At 40.9% G+C, this 25,264-nt stretch overlaps 1 protein-coding gene across 1 annotated transcript in view; it reads left to right on the top strand.

Moving 5' to 3' along the window:
• Positions 1-25,264, top strand: part of LOC117376081 (versican core protein-like) — a 57,798-nt gene that overhangs the window by 2,208 nt on the left and 30,326 nt on the right. Inside the window, exons 3-7 of the mRNA XM_033972484.2 lie at positions 468-482; positions 1,236-1,619; positions 2,458-2,632; positions 2,726-2,853; positions 3,715-4,008. Of these exons, the coding sequence (XP_033828375.1) occupies positions 468-482; positions 1,236-1,619; positions 2,458-2,632; positions 2,726-2,853; positions 3,715-4,008 (996 nt within the window). The remainder of the gene's footprint in view (positions 1-467; positions 483-1,235; positions 1,620-2,457; positions 2,633-2,725; positions 2,854-3,714; positions 4,009-25,264) is intronic.

The raw sequence follows: 25,264 nt of genomic DNA, 5'->3' as shown, positions 1-25,264 counted from the left end.
CGGAGGGAGGTTATATTTTTATATAGGCTCTAGTCTGCAGTGTATGGAGCGGCCTTATATTTTTCAATGAGCCTGATAATTCTTAGAAATAGTCTCGATATACCTCGATTGCTAATTTTAAGCAGTTGTGTTTTGGGTGCACTTAAGGGCAGGGTGTATCCACAGTGTGCCACCCATACGCCCATAAAAGTGCAGCTGGAGATATGCATTTGAATCATTTAAGTCTGCATTGCCTCATTAGAAATGATCATGTGGTAATAATCTATGTGTTAATAATAATAATATAATATTATTTCTCAATTTGTGTTATAATTGACATAACAGTAACTTAGTTTTATCTGAAAATGATGAATTCAGCATACCAATTAATGAAGTAACAAAGCAACGTTTACATATTATTATTTTTATCTCTTGACAGATGTTACTAAATATAAAGCATATCCTGTGGTTATATTGCCTCTGTGAAGCTGCCTCTGCCACAGGTAAGTCTCAAACCACCCACAAACTTTCCTCCTGTGACTTTGTTTCCTTGCTCTTTTTCGTTTTACTCATAGTCATCTTAAGGTTACGAGTGCCTGGGTGGCTCTGAGGCTATGGTTGACACCTTTCAATTAAACAGTGCTTGCAGTCTGTACAGCAGCTCTAGACCAGATAAGGCCCTCCCTTATAGCTCTCACACGCCTCCTGGGCACTGTCCCACTGCTGCATCGCCCTCCCCAGCACCCCCCACATTGTTCTTTTCCAGTGATCCCATCATCTTCTAATAAAATAATAATAATTGGAACAGGAACATGATATATCTTCATAGTGTTTTGGATCTATACGGTATTTCAGTGTTTGATACAGTGATTTATTCTGCCTTCTTCAATCCTTAAATCAGTACAGTAGTAGTAAATCAGTATAGTAGTTTTTCTAACTTGAGGTGAAGTAACCATGACACAAAAAAGATCTTGACCTTTCTGTAAACATGTTGTGCATATGCAGTGTTAAATGTTCCCACGCCCAACGTTTTCAGGATGAGGTTTGACTTTCCATCAGCGTTCAGGACATGATGCATGTTTTTTTTATTAGTCTGGGTGTAGTTTACACACCCTGTCAATGCAAATGAACTAGGCAGTCTGGTTACTTCTCTACTCTTGAAGAAACACAAATATCTGCAGTTGCATAAAAATGCAGCTAACATAATTGTGTGAATGTTCTGTTTAAAATGTCCCCCTTTTTTGTATACGTTACAGCTACCAATGCTCTGTCCATTATCAGGCCTGTCAAAGGTTTGCTTTCGGGGAAGGTGAATCTTCCCTGCTTCTTTTCAACAATCCCGACCTCAGCCCCAATCATCAGTCCAAATGAAACCATAATTTATATGAGAGATTATCTGCGTATCAAATGGACCAGAATAGATGCAAATTCTGAATCCACTGTACTGGTGGCACAAAATGGGGTTATCAAGATTGCCTCCAGTTATCGCAACCGGGTGTCAGTGCCCAGTCACCCTGAGGACGTGGGTGATGCCTCTTTGACAATGGTGAAGCTGCGGGCCAGTGATGCCGGGACATATCGCTGTGAGGTCATGTACGGCATCGAGGACACACATGACACAGTGAACCTGGATGTCAGCGGTGAGAGCTTCTCTCTTTCCTAATGCTCTTTACCTGTGGGAGGTTACAGTTTGTTGTATAATACTGAAATACAATACAGATGTTGACAGAAAAGTAAACAGGAACACATGATGCCTGCTCGTTACGCAGTACTTACTTACAATAACCACACAATTTGCTTCTTTTTATTTGAGATGCCCATCTATCATTCCATTATCATTGTATCATTGTAGTATATTATCATCAGCTAAATGCCACTTTGTAAAGAACGTTGGTGGCCTTCTCTTGTGCAGTCTAACTTTAAAATCAATCACTGTTCAAATTTTGAATATGGCAATGCTGCCTCCAGTTATGGTCTCTTTGGGGTTATTACAATTCTTTACCTCGTGTAATTGCAGTATAAGACACAAGCTGCTTTCCCAGAGAAGTGCCCTGGGAGACGTAACTCATGTATGGGGATGTAGAAAACATAGGCAGGGTGGGGGACACAGAGATACTTTTGGTTTACACTAGTTACCACTGCACAACGTCTTTCCAAATATCCACAAAGTTAATTAGGTCTATCAATCATTGGTTTTTACGTCAATTTAGCATCCACAAATATGGGGATTTCAGTGGAATGGCATCAGCTGCACTTATCTTATAAGTTTGTGGTAAGAGTTAAGTATTTCACTTATCCTTTTGTTTATTGCAAAGTTTCCCTTTCCAAAGAGGTTGAGAGTGACAATTATTTCAGACATGATGTGTACTTTATGGGACATTTCTATAATTTACAGCACTTAAAAGATTATAATGATTTCCAGACTTTTAGAACACAGATCCTTTTATTTTATGTTAAGATATTTATTTGTTTTGCCAGGCGTTGTCTTTCACTATCGCGCAAGCACAAGCAGGTACACTCTAGACTACCAGAAAGCCATTGAAACCTGTCAGAACATCGGGGCGACCATCGCCACATATGATCAGCTAAAAGCGGCCTATGAAGACGGCTTTGATCAGTGTGACGCTGGGTGGATTGCTGACCAGACAGTAAGGTTTGTCAGTTAAACAGTATAGCTCAAAATGATCATCATAACCATGTTGAAATACACAAAATCCAATAGGCCACGTTTGTTTTTTTTATCTAGATATCCAATTACACGGCCAAGAAAGGGCTGCTATGGAAACCTCAAAACTAAACCTGGCGTAAGGAGCTATGGGATACGTAAGCCATCTGACACGTACGATGTCTACTGTTATGTCGACAAACTTGATGGTAAGTCAATCACAGAACAGTGACTATTTCAATGTGAACCTAAAGCAAAATCCATTGCACTATGGATATGATATGATACGATATCCACTATGCATTTGCATAGTTTTTAACAGATGTCTTCCCTGTCAGCCAGAGAGCATCACCCCTCCCTGTAGTCACTAGAGATGCTTCTCAAATTCTTTAAATTCAATTATTTGCACACCTTGGGCTCTAAAAAATCATAACTAATTCACAGAGTTCATTTTGTTGTTTTTAAATTACATTGATATTGTTCTTATACTGTATGAGAACACTAAAGAAAACTGTCGCATGCCCCAGACCCAGACGTTTTCATGCTTTAAGAGTCCACAGCTGTTGTAGAGCAATATTTGCCTTTTGTAAGTTTTAATGTAACCGAGAAATGGGGAAGAAATTCTGCTTGGCAACCCTTTGGTAATCTCAACGTCATAGTAAATCAGTGAAATAAAAAACAACATGTGATTTTTAACAGTTACACCCAGACTAACTCAAAACATTCAGTCGGTGATAATTCCAGCAAACTGGATTTTTTTTGATTAGATATTGTCTTTCTCTGTTTTTGCTAACTTACTTTATTTTAGAATAGTATCAGAGTGGTATCACAGCTGGACAAAGAACCATGGCATATAATTTGTTTGGATCTCTATCATGTAATGGCAGATATCTCTGGATTTCTATCTCATCTCACAATCAAAAGAGCAACTGTTAGAGTTTGTGTTTCTGCCTGGTTGTGTTAGTAGTCTAAGCAGACCTAAGTTTGCCTTAAAAATGACCTTAGAAAATTGTATGGTAAAATACATTTTTATGCAAATGTAGTTATCAATTGTTGTCTTTCTTACTTAGGTGAAGTCTTCTACGCTCCTGTGGCACAGAAGATGACTTTAGAGGAAGCTAGAGAAGAGTGTATTAAGAGGAATGCTGTACTGGCAAGTCCTGGGCAGCTCCATGCTGCGTGGCGTCTAGGCCTTGACCAGTGTGACTACGGCTGGCTATCTGACGGCAGTGCACGACACCCTGTTTCTGTACCCAGAATCCAATGCGGTGGAGGCCTACTTGGTGTTAGGACTATGTATCGCCATAGAAACCAAACAGGCTTCCCACATGCAAATAAAAAGCTTGGAGCATACTGTTTTAAAGGTAAGCCCATTTTCTAATTCAGCAAGGTTATAATTTGTGCTGTTATTTCATGAGCATGTATAAGTTTGATGTGTATTGTTAGTTAGAAAACACTTTCTGTCAGAATCGTCCTGAAGTATGGAGAGCTATGATCTCATCTCACTTTCTCCTCCACCCTTTTCTTTTTTTCTTCTCTTTTGTTCCATTTGTACACAGTCCCACATCCAAAGCTGTCCAACATTTAAATGTTTACCATCCAAATTAGAAAAAAATAATGCATGCCTAGTTGGCATGCTAGAATTAAAGAATACATATTGCGCTTCAGCCTGCCACATCGTTATAATCTATGAAAATATTATAGCAAAATTTGCATATTTTAAAATCGCCAAAAGTCAGCTGACGTCGATGCTAGAAAACTGTGGTACCCAGTGGTAGCAGATGATGTCATAAACGCCATCACAACAAAGAGCTTCCAAAATGAGAAGCTGTTTGGGTTTTTTTTGTTGTTTTTTTTTCATTTGTACCAAAACGATTACACAAAAAATCCTACACATATCATCGTTTAAGAAAATCAAATTGGAGAATGAAGCAAGTACAGAGCAGTGTGCACATATGACACCTTGAAAATAAGGGATTACAGATTACATGCACAAATTCCTCCTAATACAACTTCAAATGTGTAAATGGTGGGGGGAAACAACTATCACATGGTTAAAAGTTCTATAAAGTATTTTTTGCATAATTGCTTTGCTTTAAGATTGCAAAGTATGAATCATTGCATAAGGCACATTGATCTAAACAGGCTAAAACCACACCTGTGTTAGTGTTACTATCTCATTCTTTTTACTTTCCTTTCTCCCCTAATTTCCGCTGTCGTGTTTGCCCTCTGTCATTCTCACTTTTACTTATCAGAGCAGACGTTTGGATAATGGCCAAAGCTACTGCTGGACTTCTAAATTCAGTCATCCTTAGTGACCCCTGACCTGCTCTTTCCATCTTTACAAATGAGAGACTGAGCAGATAAGCCCTTCCCTGCCCCAGCATTTACTGCCCCAAGCCATGCTCAATCTCACTGTGATAAGTCTATAGAGTTCAGAGGGCACACAAACAAGCTAACCTCACCTCCTGTTTTGTGTACCCCATGTCAACTCTTCAACTGATGTTTTATTTAAACACTTGTCTAAATGCTTTACAAGTGGCCTTCTTTAGATGCATTTCTCCTTTCCAACATCAAAATTATCTAAACAGGAATGGGATATAAATATTGTCATTCAGCCCACAGAGGAACACTGGAAGTTATGTTAATCTGAGGAAATGTGCAGTAAAAATGCACTAAAATGTGGTCCGGGTTGAGCAGAAGAAAGCAGAGACCACAGCAGTTCAAATGTATACTCTTGTACCCATAGGTATTAGGTATGCATGTGAGAGTGGAAGGGTGAACAGCTGATTCCTTGGTGCAATAGAGGGAGAACAATATTTAATTAAATATGATCATTTGCACACCATTTATTTACCATATGGTCACAGGTGAATGTAACCTCATAGTTAACACTGTATGTTGTTTTTACCAGAATGAATAGACCTGTGAATAAATTATTATTTTAAATATGTATTTTATAAACGTTTGTGATGATTTCTGTTCTATATTTTTACAGGACGGGGTGACATAATAAATCAGACTTCAATTATTGATGTTTTCATTGCGACTCCTACTACCACCATAAGTGCTACCACCTCTATCCCTCTACTGGAGGCAAGTTCTGCCACTGTGGCCACGACAGAAGAAACATTTTCCTCAGAGAGTTCAGTTACACCATCTATGTTTTCGACTAGTATGACCCCGACCAGACGTACTCCCTCAGAACAAGAAGAGCTATTCACCACATCTGCCCCCACAATTAGGGATGAGGATGAAGAGATGCTTGAGACACCTGTAACAGACTTTGATATTGACGACTTTTCTGATGTCACCTTTGTGGAATCTGTTCCTCGTGGTGACGTATTCCCTGGAACGTCACCTACTACAGACGCCACAGAGTCTGTATCTGATCTGGATGATCATTCAGTGATCGAAATCAGCACAATACAACCTGATGTCCCCTTGCCAGATGATTCACATAAAACTGAGCCTATGTCTGCGGAGGGCACAACAGAGGAAGCTATTGTAAATCCTGATATTACCACAGATTTGACCTCTGACCCCGCTAACATAACATCAGCTGAAGTGTCAAGTGAGATGGGGTTCCCAGAAGTGCCTCCTTCATCTTCTGAAGTTCCTTCAACAACCACAGTTCCCTTAGATGAGGCTGATGAAATTGAAACAGTTTTTCATGTTGAAGGAAAAGCTCCCACACCGGCCCCACTCCACATTATAACATCTGCACCATTAGAAAGTATTGCAGCCACTGAGGCTACAACTATCCCTACAACGCCTGATAGTAGAACCTGTGTTGAAGACCTGTCACAAATTGATTTTACTGATGAATCCACGACATCCACAGAGACATCTTCTGCCCAGATATCCCAAACATCCTCACCTATTGTGGACACTCAAGAGACATCAAGTCAAGTAACGGAAGACCTGACACACTCAGGTAAGACAATACATAATACTTTAATGTGAGTAATGTTTGCCTTCTCAAATTCTATTTTTATTGATATTTTATATAACATTAATGGTCTTCGTTTCTGTGTGAACTCCGCACACCCGACTGGGCGACAGGTGCGTAGGAGGTGAAGCACTTGTCTAAAAATTAAAGAAAAACTCCCGCACACTGTCTCACTCTTAATGCAATTTTATTCCATACAACGTTTCGGTCGCTCTGACCTTCTTCAGGTATGAGGACAGCCCCTTCCGCTCCCCTTATATAAATCAAGGGACCGCCCCCTATAGTTTAATCAACCAATGGTCGTAAGACACATGTATTCACAATCAGAACCCAAAAAACACCCGCAAGATTGTGCATAATTTCCCTTTACAAACGTTTTGTGAATTAAAATACATGGATAATAACCAGAAAAATATAATGATTATTACCAATCAGAAAAAATAGCAGATATATACTATATACCTTGGATTTTCGTAAAAAACAGCATAATAGACATAACCGCGCGTTAAAGAGACGTGAAGCCTATTGGATTTTTACTTTACAAACTCTTAGTCCTAAGGGCTTAAATGATGAACTGTTGTTTAATGTAATGTTGTGATGTGGATATGTAGAACTGTTTTTTGCCCTCTCTCTGAGTTATGAGGGAGATGTAATGGAACCTTTTGGAGGGGTCAGTTATGTCATTTATGTCTATTATGCTGTTTTTTACGAAAATCCAAGGTATATAGTATATATCTGCTATTTTTTCTGATTGGTAATAATCATTATATTTTTCTGGTTATTATCCATGTATTTTAATTCACAAAACGTTTGTAAAGGGAAATTATGCACAATCTTGCGGGTGTTTTTTGGGTTCTGATTGTGAATACATGTGTCTTACGACCATTGGGTGATTAAACTATAGGGGGCGGTCCCTTGATTTATATAAGGGGAGCGGAAGGGGCTGTCCTCATACCTGAAGGTCAGAGCGACCGAAACGTTGTATGGAATAAAATTGCATTAAGAGTGAGACAGTGTGCGGGAGTTTTTCTTTAATTTTTATATAACATTAATGGTGAATAGCTTCCCTTGAATGAATTTCCCTTAATTTTAAGTATTTTATGTAACGGTCAACACGTCAACTTGATAAATGTTCATTAATTTGACAAACAAATTATCTGCCTTTTTGCCCAAAGAGAAATGTAATTCTAGAGCCAAATAAAATTAGTAATATGTTTTGATCACAATTGTGTTTTTAGTGTATTGTCTAGTAAGCTAATTACTTCAGTTCCCAGGACATTTTTAGGTTGTAAACAGGTGTCTTTACTGTAGAGGCAAGCAGTTGCAGGTGTTCCAGTTCACAACCAATAATCTGTGTGGTCCCAATTTGTGAGGAAGAGAAAGAGCTACACTGAGAACACACGACTTGCTAGATTGTATATACTTTTTAAATACTATTTTAAATTATAAGTTTGTTTTAAAACATTTATGCAGTATGCAGAGTGGGTTATGAAAAATGTCAAATTAAGTTCTTGTTATGAAATGTATTATTTCTGTGTGATATCATGTAGTTTGATCTCCTTTTCAGATGTATTTGATCAGCCAGGCTCCTCTACAATACCAATAGTGCCTGACCATCCCACACCCTCTATAGCTGATGGTGAACCTGTAAGCAATAGTCAAGAACCAGAGCTTATCTCCCCAGATCCAGTATCTACTAATCAAACTATAATCTTTATAAATGATACGCTTGAGATAACCCTGGAGCCAACATCAGAAAAAGAGGAAGCCAAAGGTACACAGATAACGACCAATGTTACCCCTCTAGAAACAGGTGATGAAGTATCTACAGTGATAGATTTGAGTTGGACTGACACTACTGTTGATAAATTCACTGAGTCAGCACAAAAATCTACAGAAAATTATGATTCCCTTTCAACAACATTTGATGAACGAACTACCTCTCTTAAATCAAACGAGCTGACCACAGAAGGCCCCACACAAGTGTACACCACATCCATTCCACTGAAATCTACTCACAGTGCTGACACGGAGGCACTGAGTGATGAAACTGCGACCTCTCCTGATTCTGTTTCCACAACAGCAGCTGAATTACTGCTTTCCACATCTCCAGTGGTGATGATGGATAAGGAAACTACCAGTGTCTTTGCCACATCTTTAAAAGAAGAGGATGATGTGTCCTCCGCTTCTTCAGTAAAGCAGCTTTCTACAGCCACAGCTAGTACAATAGCACTGAATGTCACATCTGGTCCCATAGCTGCAGAGGAAATCACAACATCTACTCCACAGGCTCTCCACACATCGTCTGAGGTTCTTCTCACTGAATCACTAATTACTGACTCTTCAGATACTACTGAAAGAGTAATGGAAGAGTCAAAAATTAGTATAAAACCCCCCATATCTGCTAATTATTCTGAACAGTTCACATCATCCACTGAACAACAGCTGTCGATAAACCCTACCTTATCTGATTTATCAGAGAGCACGTCATCCTCCAAGGAAGTCACATCACAACAGGAGCTAATACTTGACTTGGAAAACACATCTTCATCTCAACAAGACAAAAGTGAATCAATAAGCTCTACTTCAGAATCTGTTTCAACCACTGTTTCTCCTTTATATGGAACCTTTGACATTATTCAGACAACAATTAGCACATTTATAAACTTTTTTAGCCAACAGACATCGCAAAGTACCACAAATGTACATGATATTAATATTACTGGATCTGAAGCTCTTTCACAATCGCCTTTGCACACTGAGCAACAATCCACTATGTCTCCCTCCTCCATTAAACCTATAAAGGAGATTGAAAGATCAACAGACCTTCCTGTCACTCCATTAATTGTGGAAAATAAGACTTCAAGTCAGCCCGAAAATGAGACTACTAGCAAAAGCTATATGAGTTCAAAAACTTCCCCAATGTTTAGTACAGCAACTGCATGGCCCTCAAGTAAGCCTGTCAGCGAGCTCACAAGTCAAATTTCAGATTCTACAATTTTGTCAGAAGCAAAAGAAGAGTCAACAGTTCAAACAATGTCTTCAAGTATCACATTGTCCACTATTACAAAGGAGACCTCAACAACAAACTTGCTAGAGTCTCCACCAACTACAATTGCACCACTGGCCACAACTAGGTCTGATGACGTTATCACTGGCGTTTCTAGCTTATCAATAGATGAGGGGACTTCTACTGAAACTTTTACTTTTTTAGAGCCAACAGTCATTCAAGCTTCTTCACTGTATAGCACTGACAAATCAACATCATCTTCTGAAAAAACTGATACTGAACAGTTAACTACAAGCTCTTCCATTTCAGTTGTAACATCCTCTATGGCAACACCATCGTTGTACACATCAGAAAAATCAACACCAGCATCTGCCTCAGCTATTCAGACTGCTACATTATCTATGAACACAGGCACATTTAGTACTGGAAAATCAACAGCTTTGCCCACCATTACAAAGACAGAATTAGGTTCCACTTTGTCCACTGCTAGCCAAGAATCACGAACAGCAGAAACTAATCTAACTCCAACAATAGAAGACAATGTCATGTCCAGCCAGTCCACAAGTGTGCCTCCAACTGTTAGTGTCAGTAAAAATGAGACCACCAAACCCTCCATGAAAGAAGAAACAACTGACCATTTTTCTAGGGACTCTTCAAGTGTAACATCTTTTGTATCTTCCACTCTCACAGACGGCATTTCTAAGCAAACTACACCTGCAGGCAAATCTACTATATTTCCTGAAGGAATGTCATTTCCCAGTACTGATTTTAAAAAAGAGTCATTGCTTTCTGTAGCTACAACTCAAGGCTTGGAAACAACTAGACCAGTGGAAATTACCACTGGGGCTTTTACCCCCTCAATAGCTATAGTAACATCTACAGAAATGATGGCTTCTTCCTCTCAGCCAACAGTCAGTCCAGCTGGTTCTCTGTTTAGCACTAAGAAACCAACATCTTCCTCTGAAACTGCTGATACTGGTACCCAGAGTGAACAAACTGTGCCATCTGTAGACTCTATCCTCACTTCAACAGAGGACATTGGCTCACAACACACAACTACTGATATGTTTTTTACAAGCTCTACCATTTCTGTTGGAACCACTACTACAGCGTCATCAATTACCGCACCAGAAAAGTCCACACCAGAATCATACATCACACAAGATTCTGAATCGACATTTAAAACTATTGAGGAATCTGTGACTACAGGCTCTCCTGTAACTTCATCAGGAACAGAAAAGGAAACCTACACTCAGTCAACAAGTGAGACATCAGCAAAAAGATCATTAACAACTGTTTTGCCCGCTAGTAAAGATATTAGTGATGTCACTCAAAAATCCTCTGTCTCGACAACTTCCTCACATGAAACTTCTTCAACGTCTTATACAAAAGTGTCAACAATTGCTCTTAAGCCTGACGTTACGTTTTCTCCAGAAACAGACATCATTCCCTCATCGAAACTTGTCACTGTAGACACTGAAAGTAAAACTACAATGTTGTCTGGTCTACAGCCTGACATTGTAACTGTTGGCACTGAAAAGACAACTGTCAGGGTATCAAAACTGTTGCTAGCAACCGAACAGACTGACATTTCTACAAGCTCTCCTGTGTCTGTTGGGACCACTACCGCAGCATCCTCATCAATGTACAGTACAGAAAAGTCCACACCCCAGTCTGCCATAACACAAGAATCTGAATCAACAGTTAAAACTTCTGAGGAAACTGTGACTACCAGTTCTATTTTGTCTTCATCAGCAACAGAAAAAGAGACCTCCAGCCAGCCAACAACTGAGGCATCCAGTAAAAGCTCAGTATCTCCATCAGCTTCATCTTTGTTTAGTACAGAAAAAATAACAGTTTTGTCCACTAGTAAACATGTTAGTGATGTGCCATATCAAACTTCAGTCTCTACAATTTTATCAGATAAATCATTCTCAACATCTGATACTCTAGTGTCAACAATTTCCCCTAAGTCTGAATTTACTGAAGCAGCCCAACCATCCACGTTTGATACTGCAGATATTGCAAGTAAAACTACAATGTTTTTGTCCACCCCTCAACCTGACATTATAAGTGAGACGTCCAGCAAAGGCGTTGCCCCACCATCTGGTTCATTATTGAGTTCTGAGAAGACTTCAGTGTTTCCAACGGTTAGTGTCACTACAAGTGAGACCACCAAACCAACCATCACAATGGACACAACTGAAGGTTTTTCTATTGAATCTGATGGGACAGTGTCTTCTAGTGTGTCTTCCCCTCTTCCAGACAGCATTTCCAGCCAAACTACAATGGTAGAGTCTCTTCCACCTGCAAGCGGATCAACATTATTTCCTGAAGGAACGTCATTTCTCAGCAGTACGATGGAAGAAGGTTCTGGAGACAGTACTGACCTCACAAAAGAGTCATTGCTTACTGCCACCACAACTCCAGGCTTAGTGACAACTAGAACAGTGGAAATGACCAGTGGAACTATTACTCCCTCAACCAGTAAAATAACATCAACTGAAAGAATGTCTTCCATACAGCCAACAGTTTCTCCAGCTTCTTCACTGTACAGCACTGAGAAACCAACATCTTCCTCAGAAACTGCTGATACTGGTACCCAAAGTGAACAAACTGTGCCATCTGTGGCTTCTATCTTAACATCTTCAGAGGAATTAGGTTCAGGGGACACTACTCCAGATTTGTTTTCTACAAGCTCTACCGTGTCTGTTGGGACCACTACCGCAGCATCCTCATCAATGTACAGTACAGAAAAGTCCACACCCCAGTCTGCCATAACACAAGAATCTGAATCAACAGTTAAAACGTCTGAGGAAACTGTGACTACCAGTCCTCTTTTGTCTTCCCCAGCAACAGAAAAAGAGACCTCCAGCCAGCCAACAACTGAGGCATCCAGTAAAAGCTCAGTATCTCCATCAGCTTCATCTTTGTTTAGTACAGAAAAAATAACAGTTTTGTCCACTAGTAAACATGTTAGTGATGTGCCATATCAAACTTCAGTCTCTACAATTTTATCAGATAAATCATTCTCAACATCTGATACTCTAGTGTCAACAATTTCCCCTAAGTCTGAATTTACTGAAGCAGCCCAACCATCCACGTTTGATACTGCAGATATTGCAAGTAAAACTACAATGTTTTTGTCTACCCCTCAACCTGACATTATAAGTGAGACGTCCAGCAAAGGCATTGCCCCACCAACTGGTTCATTATTGAGTTCTGAGAAGACTTCAGTGTTTTCAACGGTTAGTGTCACTACAAGTGAGACCACCAAACCAACCATCACAATGGACACAACTGAAGGTTTTTCTATTGAATCTGATGGGACAGTGTCTTCTAGTGTGTCTTCCCCTCTTCCAGACAGCATTTCCAGCCAAACTACAATGGTAGAGTCTCTTCCACCTGCAAGCGGATCAACATTATTTCCTGAAGGAACGTCATTTCTCAGCAGTACGATGGAAGAAGGTTCTGGAGACAGTACTGACCTCACAAAAGAGTCATTGCTTACTGCCACCACAACTCCAGGCTTGGTCACAACTAGAACAGTGGAAATGACCAGTGGAACTATTACTCCCTCAACCAGTAAAATAACATCAACTGAAAGAATGTCTTCCATACAGCCAACAGTTTCTCCAGCTTCTTCACTGTACAGCACTGAGAAACCAACATCTTCCTCAGAAACTGCTGATACTGGTACCCAAAGTGAACAAACTGTGCCATCTGTGGCTTCTATCTTAACATCTTCAGAGGAATTAGGTTCAGGGGACACTACTCCAGATTTGTTTTCTACAAGCTCTACCGTGTCTGTTGGGACCACTACCACAGCATCCTCATCAATGTACAGTACAGAAAAGTCCACACCCCAGTCTGCCATAACACAAGAATCTGAATCAACAGTTAAAACTTCTGAGGAAACTGTGACTACCAGTTCTATTTTGTCTTCACCAGCAACAGAAAAAGAGACCTCCAGCCAGCCAACAACTGAGGCATCCAGTAAAAGCTCAGTATCTGCATCAGCTTCATCTTTGTTTAGTACAGAAAAAATAACAGTTTTGTCCACTAGTAAACATGTTAGTGATGTGCCATATCAAACTTCAGTCTCTACAATTTTATCAGATAAATCGTTCTCAACATCTGATACTCTAGTGTCAACAATTTCCCCTAAGTCTGAATTTACTGAAGCAGCCCAACCATCCACGTTTGATACTGCAGATATTGCAAGTAAAACTACAATGTTTTTGTCTACCCCTCAACCTGACATTATAAGTGAGACGTCCAGCAAAGGCATTGCCCCACCAACTGGTTCATTATTGAGTTCTGAGAAGACTTCAGTGTTTTCAACGGTTAGTGTCACTACAAGTGAGACCACCAAACCAACCATCACAATGGACACAACTGAAGGTTTTTCTATTGAATCTGATGGGACAGTGTCTTCTAGTGTGTCTTCCCCTCTTCCAGACAGCATTTCCAGCCAAACTACAATGGTAGAGTCTCTTCCACCTGCAAGCGGATCAACATTATTTCCTGAAGGAACGTCATTTCTCAGCAGTACGATGGAAGAAGGTTCTGGAGACAGTACTGACCTCACAAAAGAGTCATTGCTTACTGCCACCACAACTCCAGGCTTGGTCACAACTAGAACAGTGGAAATGACCAGTGGAACTATTACTCCCTCAACCAGTAAAATAACATCAACTGAAAGAATGTCTTCCATACAGCCAACAGTTTCTCCAGCTTCTTCACTGTACAGCACTGAGAAACCAACATCTTCCTCGGAAACTGCTGATACTGGTACCCAAAGTGAACAAACTGTGCCATCTGTGGCTTCTATCTTAACATCTTCAGAGGAATTAGGTTCAGGGGACACTACTCCAGATTTGTTTTCTACAAGCTCTACCGTGTCTGTTGGGACCACTACCGCAGCATCCTCATCAATGTACAGTACAGAAAAGTCCACACCCCAGTCTGCCATAACACAAGAATCTGAATCAACAGTTAAAACTTCTGAGGAAACTGTGACTACCAGTTCTATTTTGTCTTCACCAGCAACAGAAAAAGAGACCTCCAGCCAGCCAACAACTGAGGCATCCAGTAAAAGCTCAGTATCTGCATCAGCTTCATCTTTGTTTAGTACAGAAAAAATAACAGTTTTGTCCACTAGTAAACATGTTAGTGATGTGCCATATCAAACTTCAGTCTCTACAATTTTATCAGATAAATCATTCTCAACATCTGATACTCTAGTGTCAACAATTTCCCCTAAGTCTGAATTTACTGAAGCAGCCCAACCATCCACGTTTGATACTGCAGATATTGCAAGTAAAACTACAATGTTTTTGTCTACCCCTCAACCTGACATTATAAGTGAGACGTCCAGCAAAGGCATTGCCCCACCAACTGGTTCATTATTGAGTTCTGAGAAGACTTCAGTGTTTTCAACGGTTAGTGTCACTACAAGTGAGACCACCAAACCAACCATCACAATGGACACAACTGAAGGTTTTTCTATTGAATCTGATGGGACAGTGTCTTCTAGTGTGTCTTCCCCTCTTCCAGACAGCATTTCCAGCCAAACTACAATGGTAGAGTCTCTTCCACCTGCAAGCGGATCAACATTATTTCCTGAAGGAACGTCATTTCTCAGCAGTACGATGGAAGAAGGTTCTGGAGACAGTACTGACCTCACAAAAGAGTCATTGCTTACTGCCACCACAACTCCAGGCTTAGTCTCAACTAGAACAGTGGAAATGACCAGTGGAACTATTACTCCCTCAACCAGTAAAATAACATCAACTGAAAGAATGTCTTCCATACAGCCAACAGTTTCTCCAGCTTCTTCACTGTACAGCACTGAGAAACCAACATCTTCCTCAGAAACTGCTGATACTGGTACCCAAAGTGAACAAACTGTGCCATCTGTGGCTTCTATCTTAACATCTTCAGAGGAATTAGGTTCAGGGGACACGACTCCTGATATGTTTACTACAAGCTCTACCGTGTCTGTGGAGACCACTACCACATCATCCTCATCAATGTACAGTACAGAAAAGTCCACACCCCAGTCTGCCATAACACAAGAATCTGAATCAACAGTTAAAACGTCTGAGGAAACTGTGACTACCAGTCCTCTTTTGTCTTCCCCAGCAACAGAAAAAGAGACCTCCAGCCAGCCAACAACTGAGGCATCCAGTAAAAGCTCAGTATCTCCATCAGCTTCATCTTTGTTTAGTACAGAAAAAATAACAGTTTTGTCCACTAGTAAACATGTTAGTGATGTGCCATATCAAACTTCAGTCTCTACAATTTTATCAGATAAATCGTTCTCAACATCTGATACTCTAGTGTCAACAATTTCCCCTAAGTCTGAATTTACTGAAGCAGCCCAACCATCCACGTTTGATACTGCAGATATTGCAAGTAAAACTACAATGTTTTTGTCTACCCCTCAACCTGACATTATAAGTGAGACGTCCAGCAAAGGCATTGCCCCACCAACTGGTTCATTATTGAGTTCTGAGAAGACTTCAGTGTTTTCAACGGTTAGTGTCACTACAAGTGAGACCACCAAACCAACCATCACAATGGACACAACTGAAGGTTTTTCTATTGAATCTGATGGGACAGTGTCTTCTAGTGTGTCTTCCCCTCTTCCAGACAGCATTTCCAGCCAAACTACAATGGTAGAGTCTCTTCCACCTGCAAGCGGATCAACATTATTTCCTGAAGGAACGTCATTTCTCAGCAGTACGATGGAAGAAGGTTCTGGAGACAGTACTGACCTCACAAAAGAGTCATTGCTTACTGCCACCACAACTCCAGGCTTAGTCACAACTAGAACAGTGGAAATGACCAGTGGAACTATTACTCCCTCAACCAGTAAAATAACATCAACTGAAAGAATGTCTTCCATACAGCCAACAGTTTCTCCAGCTTCTTCACTGTACAGCACTGAGAAACCAACATCTTCCTCAGAAACTGCTGATACTGGTACCCAAAGTGAACAAACTGTGCCATCTGTGGCTTCTATCTTAACATCTTCAGAGGAATTAGGTTCAGGGGACACTACTCCAGATTTGTTTTCTACAAGCTCTACCGTGTCTGTTGGGACCACTACCGCAGCATCCTCATCAATGTACAGTACAGAAAAGTCCACACCCCAGTCTGCCATAACACAAGAATCTGAATCAACAGTTAAAACTTCTGAGGAAACTGTGACTACCAGTTCTATTTTGTCTTCACCAGCAACAGAAAAAGAGACCTCCAGCCAGCCAACAACTGAGGCATCCAGTAAAAGCTCAGTATCTGCATCAGCTTCATCTTTGTTTAGTACAGAAAAAATAACAGTTTTGTCCACTAGTAAACATGTTAGTGATGTGCCATATCAAACTTCAGTCTCTACAATTTTATCAGATAAATCGTTCTCAACATCTGATACTCTAGTGTCAACAATTTCCCCTAAGTCTGAATTTACTGAAGCAGCCCAACCATCCACGTTTGATACTGCAGATATTGCAAGTAAAACTACAATGTTTTTGTCTACCCCTCAACCTGACATTATAAGTGAGACGTCCAGCAAAGGCATTGCCCCACCAACTGGTTCATTATTGAGTTCTGAGAAGACTTCAGTGTTTTCAACGGTTAGTGTCACTACAAGTGAGACCACCAAACCAACCATCACAATGGACACAACTGAAGGTTTTTCTATTGAATCTGATGGGACAGTGTCTTCTAGTGTGTCTTCCCCTCTTCCAGACAGCATTTCCAGCCAAACTACAATGGTAGAGTCTCTTCCACCTGTAAGCGGATCAACATTATTTCCTGAAGGAACGTCATTTCTCAGCAGTACGATGGAAGAAGGTTCTGGAGACAGTACTGACCTCACAAAAGAGTCATTGCTTACTGCCACCACAACTCCAGGCTTAGTCACAACTAGAACAGTGGAAATGACCAGTGGAACTATTACTCCCTCAACCAGTAAAATAACATCAACTGAAAGAATGTCTTCCATACAGCCAACAGTTTCTCCAGCTTCTTCACTGTACAGCACTGAGAAACCAACATCTTCCTCAGAAACTGCTGATACTGGTACCCAAAGTGAACAAACTGTGCCATCTGTGGCTTCTATCTTAACATCTTCAGAGGAATTAGGTTCAGGGGACACTACTCCAGATTTGTTATCTACAAGTTCTACCGTGTCTGTTGGGACCACTACCGCAGCATCCTCATCAATGTACAGTACAGAAAAGTCCACACCCCAGTCTGCCATAACACAAGAATCTGAATCAACAGTTAAAACTTCTGAGGAAACTGTGACTACCAGTTCTATTTTGTCTTCACCAGCAACAGAAAAAGAGACCTCCAGCCAGCCAACAACTGAGGCATCCAGTAAAAGCTCAGTATCTGCATCAGCTTCATCTTTGTTTAGTACAGAAAAAATAACAGTTTTGTCCACTAGTAAACATGTTAGTGATGTGCCATATCAAACTTCAGTCTCTACAATTTTATCAGATAAATCGTTCTCAACATCTGATACTCTAGTGTCAACAATTTCCCCTAAGTCTGAATTTACTGAAGCAGCCCAACCATCCACGTTTGATACTGCAGATATTGCAAGTAAAACTACAATGTTTTTGTCTACCCCTCAACCTGACATTATAAGTGAGACGTCCAGCAAAGGCATTGCCCCACCAACTGGTTCATTATTGAGTTCTGAGAAGACTTCAGTGTTTTCAACGGTTAGTGTCACTACAAGTGAGACCACCAAACCAACCATCACAATGGACACAACTGAAGGTTTTTCTATTGAATCTGATGGGACAGTGTCTTCTAGTGTGTCTTCCCCTCTTCCAGACAGCATTTCCAGCCAAACTACAATGGTAGAGTCTCTTCCACCTGTAAGCGGATCAACATTATTTCCTGAAGGAACGTCATTTCTCAGCAGTACGATGGAAGAAGGTTCTGGAGACAGTACTGACCTCACAAAAGAGTCATTGCTTACTGCCACCACAACTCCAGGCTTAGTCACAACTAGAACAGTGGAAATGACCAGTGGAACTATTACTCCCTCAACCAGTAAAATAACATCAACTGAAAGAATGTCTTCCATACAGCCAACAGTTTCTCCAGCTTCTTCACTGTACAGCACTGAGAAACCAACATCTTCCTCAGAAACTGCTGATACTGGTACCCAAAGTGAACAAACTGTGCCATCTGTGGCTTCTATCTTAACATCTTCAGAGGAATTAGGTTCAGGGGACACTACTCCAGATTTGTTATCTACAAGTTCTACCGTGTCTGTTGGGACCACTACCGCAGCATCCTCATCAATGTACAGTACAGAAAAGTCCACACCCCAGTCTGCCATAACACAAGAATCTGAATCAACAGTTAAAACTTCTGAGGAAACTGTGACTACCAGTTCTATTTTGTCTTCACCAGCAACAGAAAAAGAGACCTCCAGCCAGCCAACAACTGAGGCATCCAGTAAAAGCTCAGTATCTGCATCAGCTTCATCTTTGTTTAGTACAGAAAAAATAACAGTTTTGTCCACTAGTAAACATGTTAGTGATGTGCCATATCAAACTTCAGTCTCTACAATTTTATCAGATAAATCGTTCTCAACATCTGATACTCTAGTGTCAACAATTTCCCCTAAGTCTGAATTTACTGAAGCAGCCCAACCATCCACGTTTGATACTGCAGATATTGCAAGTAAAACTACAATGTTTTTGTCTACCCCTCAACCTGACATTATAAGTGAGACGTCCAGCAAAGGCATTGCCCCACCAACTGGTTCATTATTGAGTTCTGAGAAGACTTCAGTGTTTTCAACGGTTAGTGTCACTACAAGTGAGACCACCAAACCAACCATCACAATGGACACAACTGAAGGTTTTTCTATTGAATCTGATGGGACAGTGTCTTCTAGTGTGTCTTCCCCTCTTCCAGACAGCATTTCCAGCCAAACTACAATGGTAGAGTCTCTTCCACCTGCAAGCGGATCAACATTATTTCCTGAAGGAACGTCATTTCTCAGCAGTACGATGGAAGAAGGTTCTGGAGACAGTACTGACCTCACAAAAGAGTCATTGCTTACTGCCACCACAACTCCAGGCTTAGTCTCAACTAGAACAGTGGAAATGACCAGTGGAACTATTACTCCCTCAACCAGTAAAATAACATCAACTGAAAGAATGTCTTCCATACAGCCAACAGTTTCTCCAGCTTCTTCACTGTACAGCACTGAGAAACCAACATCTTCCTCAGAAACTGCTGATACTGGTACCCAAAGTGAACAAACTGTGCCATCTGTGGCTTCTATCTTAACATCTTCAGAGGAATTAGGTTCAGGGGACACTACTCCAGATTTGTTTTCTACAAGCTCTACCGTGTCTGTTGGGACCACTACCGCAGCATCCTCATCAATGTACAGTACAGAAAAGTCCACACCCCAGTCTGCCATAACACAAGAATCTGAATCAACAGTTAAAACTTCTGAGGAAACTGTGACTACCAGTTCTATTTTGTCTTCACCAGCAACAGAAAAAGAGACCTCCAGCCAGCCAACAACTGAGGCATCCAGTAAAAGCTCAGTATCTGCATCAGCTTCATCTTTGTTTAGTACAGAAAAAATAACAGTTTTGTCCACTAGTAAACATGTTAGTGATGTGCCATATCAAACTTCAGTCTCTACAATTTTATCAGATAAATCGTTCTCAACATCTGATACTCTAGTGTCAACAATTTCCCCTAAGTCTGAATTTACTGAAGCAGCCCAACCATCCACGTTTGATACTGCAGATATTGCAAGTAAAACTACAATGTTTTTGTCTACCCCTCAACCTGACATTATAAGTGAGACGTCCAGCAAAGGCATTGCCCCACCAACTGGTTCATTATTGAGTTCTGAGAAGACTTCAGTGTTTTCAACGGTTAGTGTCACTACAAGTGAGACCACCAAACCAACCATCACAATGGACACAACTGAAGGTTTTTCTATTGAATCTGATGGGACAGTGTCTTCTAGTGTGTCTTCCCCTCTTCCAGACAGCATTTCCAGCCAAACTACAATGGTAGAGTCTCTTCCACCTGCAAGCGGATCAACATTATTTCCTGAAGGAACGTCATTTCTCAGCAGTACGATGGAAGAAGGTTCTGGAGACAGTACTGACCTCACAAAAGAGTCATTGCTTACTGCCACCACAACTCCAGGCTTAGTCACAACTAGAACAGTGGAAATGACCAGTGGAACTATTACTCCCTCAACCAGTAAAATAACATCAACTGAAAGAATGTCTTCCATACAGCCAACAGTTTCTCCAGCTTCTTCACTGTACAGCACTGAGAAACCAACATCTTCCTCAGAAACTGCTGATACTGGTACCCAAAGTGAACAAACTGTGCCATCTGTGGCTTCTATCCTAACATCTTCAGAGGAATTAGGTTCAGGGGACACTACTCCAGATTTGTTTTCTACAAGCTCTACCGTGTCTGTTGGGACCACTACCGCAGCATCCTCATCAATGTACAGTACAGAAAAGTCCACACCCCAGTCTGCCATAACACAAGAATCTGAATCAACAGTTAAAACTTCTGAGGAAACTGTGACTACCAGTTCTATTTTGTCTTCACCAGCAACAGAAAAAGAGACCTCCAGCCAGCCAACAACTGAGGCATCCAGTAAAAGCTCAGTATCTGCATCAGCTTCATCTTTGTTTAGTACAGAAAAAATAACAGTTTTGTCCACTAGTAAACATGTTAGTGATGTGCCATATCAAACTTCAGTCTCTACAATTTTATCAGATAAATCGTTCTCAACATCTGATACTCTAGTGTCAACAATTTCCCCTAAGTCTGAATTTACTGAAGCAGCCCAACCATCCACGTTTGATACTGCAGATATTGCAAGTAAAACTACAATGTTTTTGTCTACCCCTCAACCTGACATTATAAGTGAGACGTCCAGCAAAGGCATTGCCCCACCAACTGGTTCATTATTGAGTTCTGAGAAGACTTCAGTGTTTTCAACGGTTAGTGTCACTACAAGTGAGACCACCAAACCAACCATCACAATGGACACAACTGAAGGTTTTTCTATTGAATCTGATGGGACAGTGTCTTCTAGTGTGTCTTCCCCTCTTCCAGACAGCATTTCCAGCCAAACTACAATGGTAGAGTCTCTTCCACCTGCAAGCGGATCAACATTATTTCCTGAAGGAACGTCATTTCTCAGCAGTACGATGGAAGAAGGTTCTGGAGACAGTACTGACCTCACAAAAGAGTCATTGCTTACTGCCACCACAACTCCAGGCTTAGTCACAACTAGAACAGTGGAAATGACCAGTGGAACTATTACTCCCTCAACCAGTAAAATAACATCAACTGAAAGAATGTCTTCCATACAGCCAACAGTTTCTCCAGCTTCTTCACTGTACAGCACTGAGAAACCAACATCTTCCTCAGAAACTGCTGATACTGGTACCCAAAGTGAACAAACTGTGCCATCTGTGGCTTCTATCTTAACATCTTCAGAGGAATTAGGTTCAGGGGACACTACTCCAGATTTGTTTTCTACAAGCTCTACCGTGTCTGTTGGGACCACTACCGCAGCATCCTCATCAATGTACAGTACAGAAAAGTCCACACCCCAGTCTGCCATAACACAAGAATCTGAATCAACAGTTAAAACTTCTGAGGAAACTGTGACTACCAGTTCTATTTTGTCTTCACCAGCAACAGAAAAAGAGACCTCCAGCCAGCCAACAACTGAGGCATCCAGTAAAAGCTCAGTATCTGCATCAGCTTCATCTTTGTTTAGTACAGAAAAAATAACAGTTTTGTCCACTAGTAAACATGTTAGTGATGTGCCATATCAAACTTCAGTCTCTACAATTTTATCAGATAAATCGTTCTCAACATCTGATACTCTAGTGTCAACAATTTCCCCTAAGTCTGAATTTACTGAAGCAGCCCAACCATCCACGTTTGATACTGCAGATATTGCAAGTAAAACTACAATGTTTTTGTCTACCCCTCAACCTGACATTATAAGTGAGACGTCCAGCAAAGGCATTGCCCCACCAACTGGTTCATTATTGAGTTCTGAGAAGACTTCAGTGTTTTCAACGGTTAGTGTCACTACAAGTGAGACCACCAAACCAACCATCACAATGGACACAACTGAAGGTTTTTCTATTGAATCTGATGGGACAGTGTCTTCTAGTGTGTCTTCCCCTCTTCCAGACAGCATTTCCAGCCAAACTACAATGGTAGAGTCTCTTCCACCTGCAAGCGGATCAACATTATTTCCTGAAGGAACGTCATTTCTCAGCAGTACGATGGAAGAAGGTTCTGGAGACAGTACTGACCTCACAAAAGAGTCATTGCTTACTGCCACCACAACTCCAGGCTTAGTCTCAACTAGAACAGTGGAAATGACCAGTGGAACTATTACTCCCTCAACCAGTAAAATAACATCAACTGAAAGAATGTCTTCCATACAGCCAACAGTTTCTCCAGCTTCTTCACTGTACAGCACTGAGAAACCAACATCTTCCTCAGAAACTGCTGATACTGGTACCCAAAGTGAACAAACTGTGCCATCTGTGGCTTCTATCTTAACATCTTCAGAGGAATTAGGTTCAGGGGACACTACTCCAGATTTGTTTTCTACAAGCTCTACCGTGTCTGTTGGGACCACTACCGCAGCATCCTCATCAATGTACAGTACAGAAAAGTCCACACCCCAGTCTGCCATAACACAAGAATCTGAATCAACAGTTAAAACTTCTGAGGAAACTGTGACTACCAGTTCTATTTTGTCTTCACCAGCAACAGAAAAAGAGACCTCCAGCCAGCCAACAACTGAGGCATCCAGTAAAAGCTCAGTATCTGCATCAGCTTCATCTTTGTTTAGTACAGAAAAAATAACAGTTTTGTCCACTAGTAAACATGTTAGTGATGTGCCATATCAAACTTCAGTCTCTACAATTTTATCAGATAAATCGTTCTCAACATCTGATACTCTAGTGTCAACAATTTCCCCTAAGTCTGAATTTACTGAAGCAGCCCAACCATCCACGTTTGATACTGCAGATATTGCAAGTAAAACTACAATGTTTTTGTCTACCCCTCAACCTGACATTATAAGTGAGACGTCCAGCAAAGGCATTGCCCCACCAACTGGTTCATTATTGAGTTCTGAGAAGACTTCAGTGTTTTCAACGGTTAGTGTCACTACAAGTGAGACCACCAAACCAACCATCACAATGGACACAACTGAAGGTTTTTCTATTGAATCTGATGGGACAGTGTCTTCTAGTGTGTCTTCCCCTCTTCCAGACAGCATTTCCAGCCAAACTACAATGGTAGAGTCTCTTCCACCTGCAAGCGGATCAACATTATTTCCTGAAGGAACGTCATTTCTCAGCAGTACGATGGAAGAAGGTTCTGGAGACAGTACTGACCTCACAAAAGAGTCATTGCTTACTGCCACCACAACTCCAGGCTTAGTCACAACTAGAACAGTGGAAATGACCAGTGGAACTATTACTCCCTCAACCAGTAAAATAACATCAACTGAAAGAATGTCTTCCATACAGCCAACAGTTTCTCCAGCTTCTTCACTGTACAGCACTGAGAAACCAACATCTTCTTCAGAAACTGCTGATACTGGCACCCAAAGTGAACAAACTGTGCCATCTGTGGCTTTTATCTTAACATCTTCAGAGGAATTAGGTTCAGGGGACACTACTCCAGATTTGTTTTCTACAAGCTCTACCGTGTCTGTTGGGACCACTACCGCAGCATCCTCATCAATGTACAGTACAGAAAAGTCCACACCCCAGTCTGCCATAACACAAGAATCTGAATCAACAGTTAAAACTTCTGAGGAAACTGTGACTACCAGTTCTATTTTGTCTTCATCAGCAACAGAAAAAGAGACCTCCAGCCAGCCAACAACTGAGGCATCCAGTAAAAGCTCAGTATCTCCCTCAGCTTCATCTTTGTTTAGTACAGAAAAAATAACAGTTTTGTCCACTAGTAAACATGTTAGTGATGTGCCATATCAAACTTCAGTCTCTACAATTTTATCAGATAAATCGTTCTCAACATCTTATATTCTAGTGTCAACAATTTCCCCTAAGTCTGAATTTACTGAAGCAGCCCAACCATCCACGTTTGATACTGCAGATATTGCAAGTAAAACTACAATGTTTTTGTCCACCCCTCAACCTGACATTATAAGTGAGACGTCCAGCAAAGGCGTTACCCCACCATCTGGTTCATTATTGAGTTCTGAGAAGACTTCAGTGTTTCCAATGGTTAGTGTCACTACAAGTGAGACCACCAAACCAACCATCACAATGGACACAACTGAAGGTTTTTCTATTGAATCTGATGGGACAGTGTCTTCTAGTGTGTCTTCCCCTCTTCCAGACAGCATTTCCAGCCAAACTACAATGGTAGAGTCTCTTCCACCTGCAAGCGGATCAACATTATTTCCTGAAGGAACGTCATTTCTCAGCAGTACGATGGAAGAAGGTTCTGGAGACAGTACTGACCTCACAAAAGAGTCATTGCTTACTGCCACCACAACTCCAGGCTTAGTCACAACTAGAACAGTGGAAATGACCAGTGGAACTATTACTCCCTC

Source organism: Periophthalmus magnuspinnatus, chromosome 9, assembly GCF_009829125.3.
Source record: "Periophthalmus magnuspinnatus isolate fPerMag1 chromosome 9, fPerMag1.2.pri, whole genome shotgun sequence".
Classification (NCBI taxonomy): Eukaryota; Metazoa; Chordata; class Actinopteri; order Gobiiformes; family Gobiidae; genus Periophthalmus; species Periophthalmus magnuspinnatus.
Note: the sequence above shows the minus strand (reverse complement) of the source record. Positions and strands in the feature narration are given on the sequence as shown.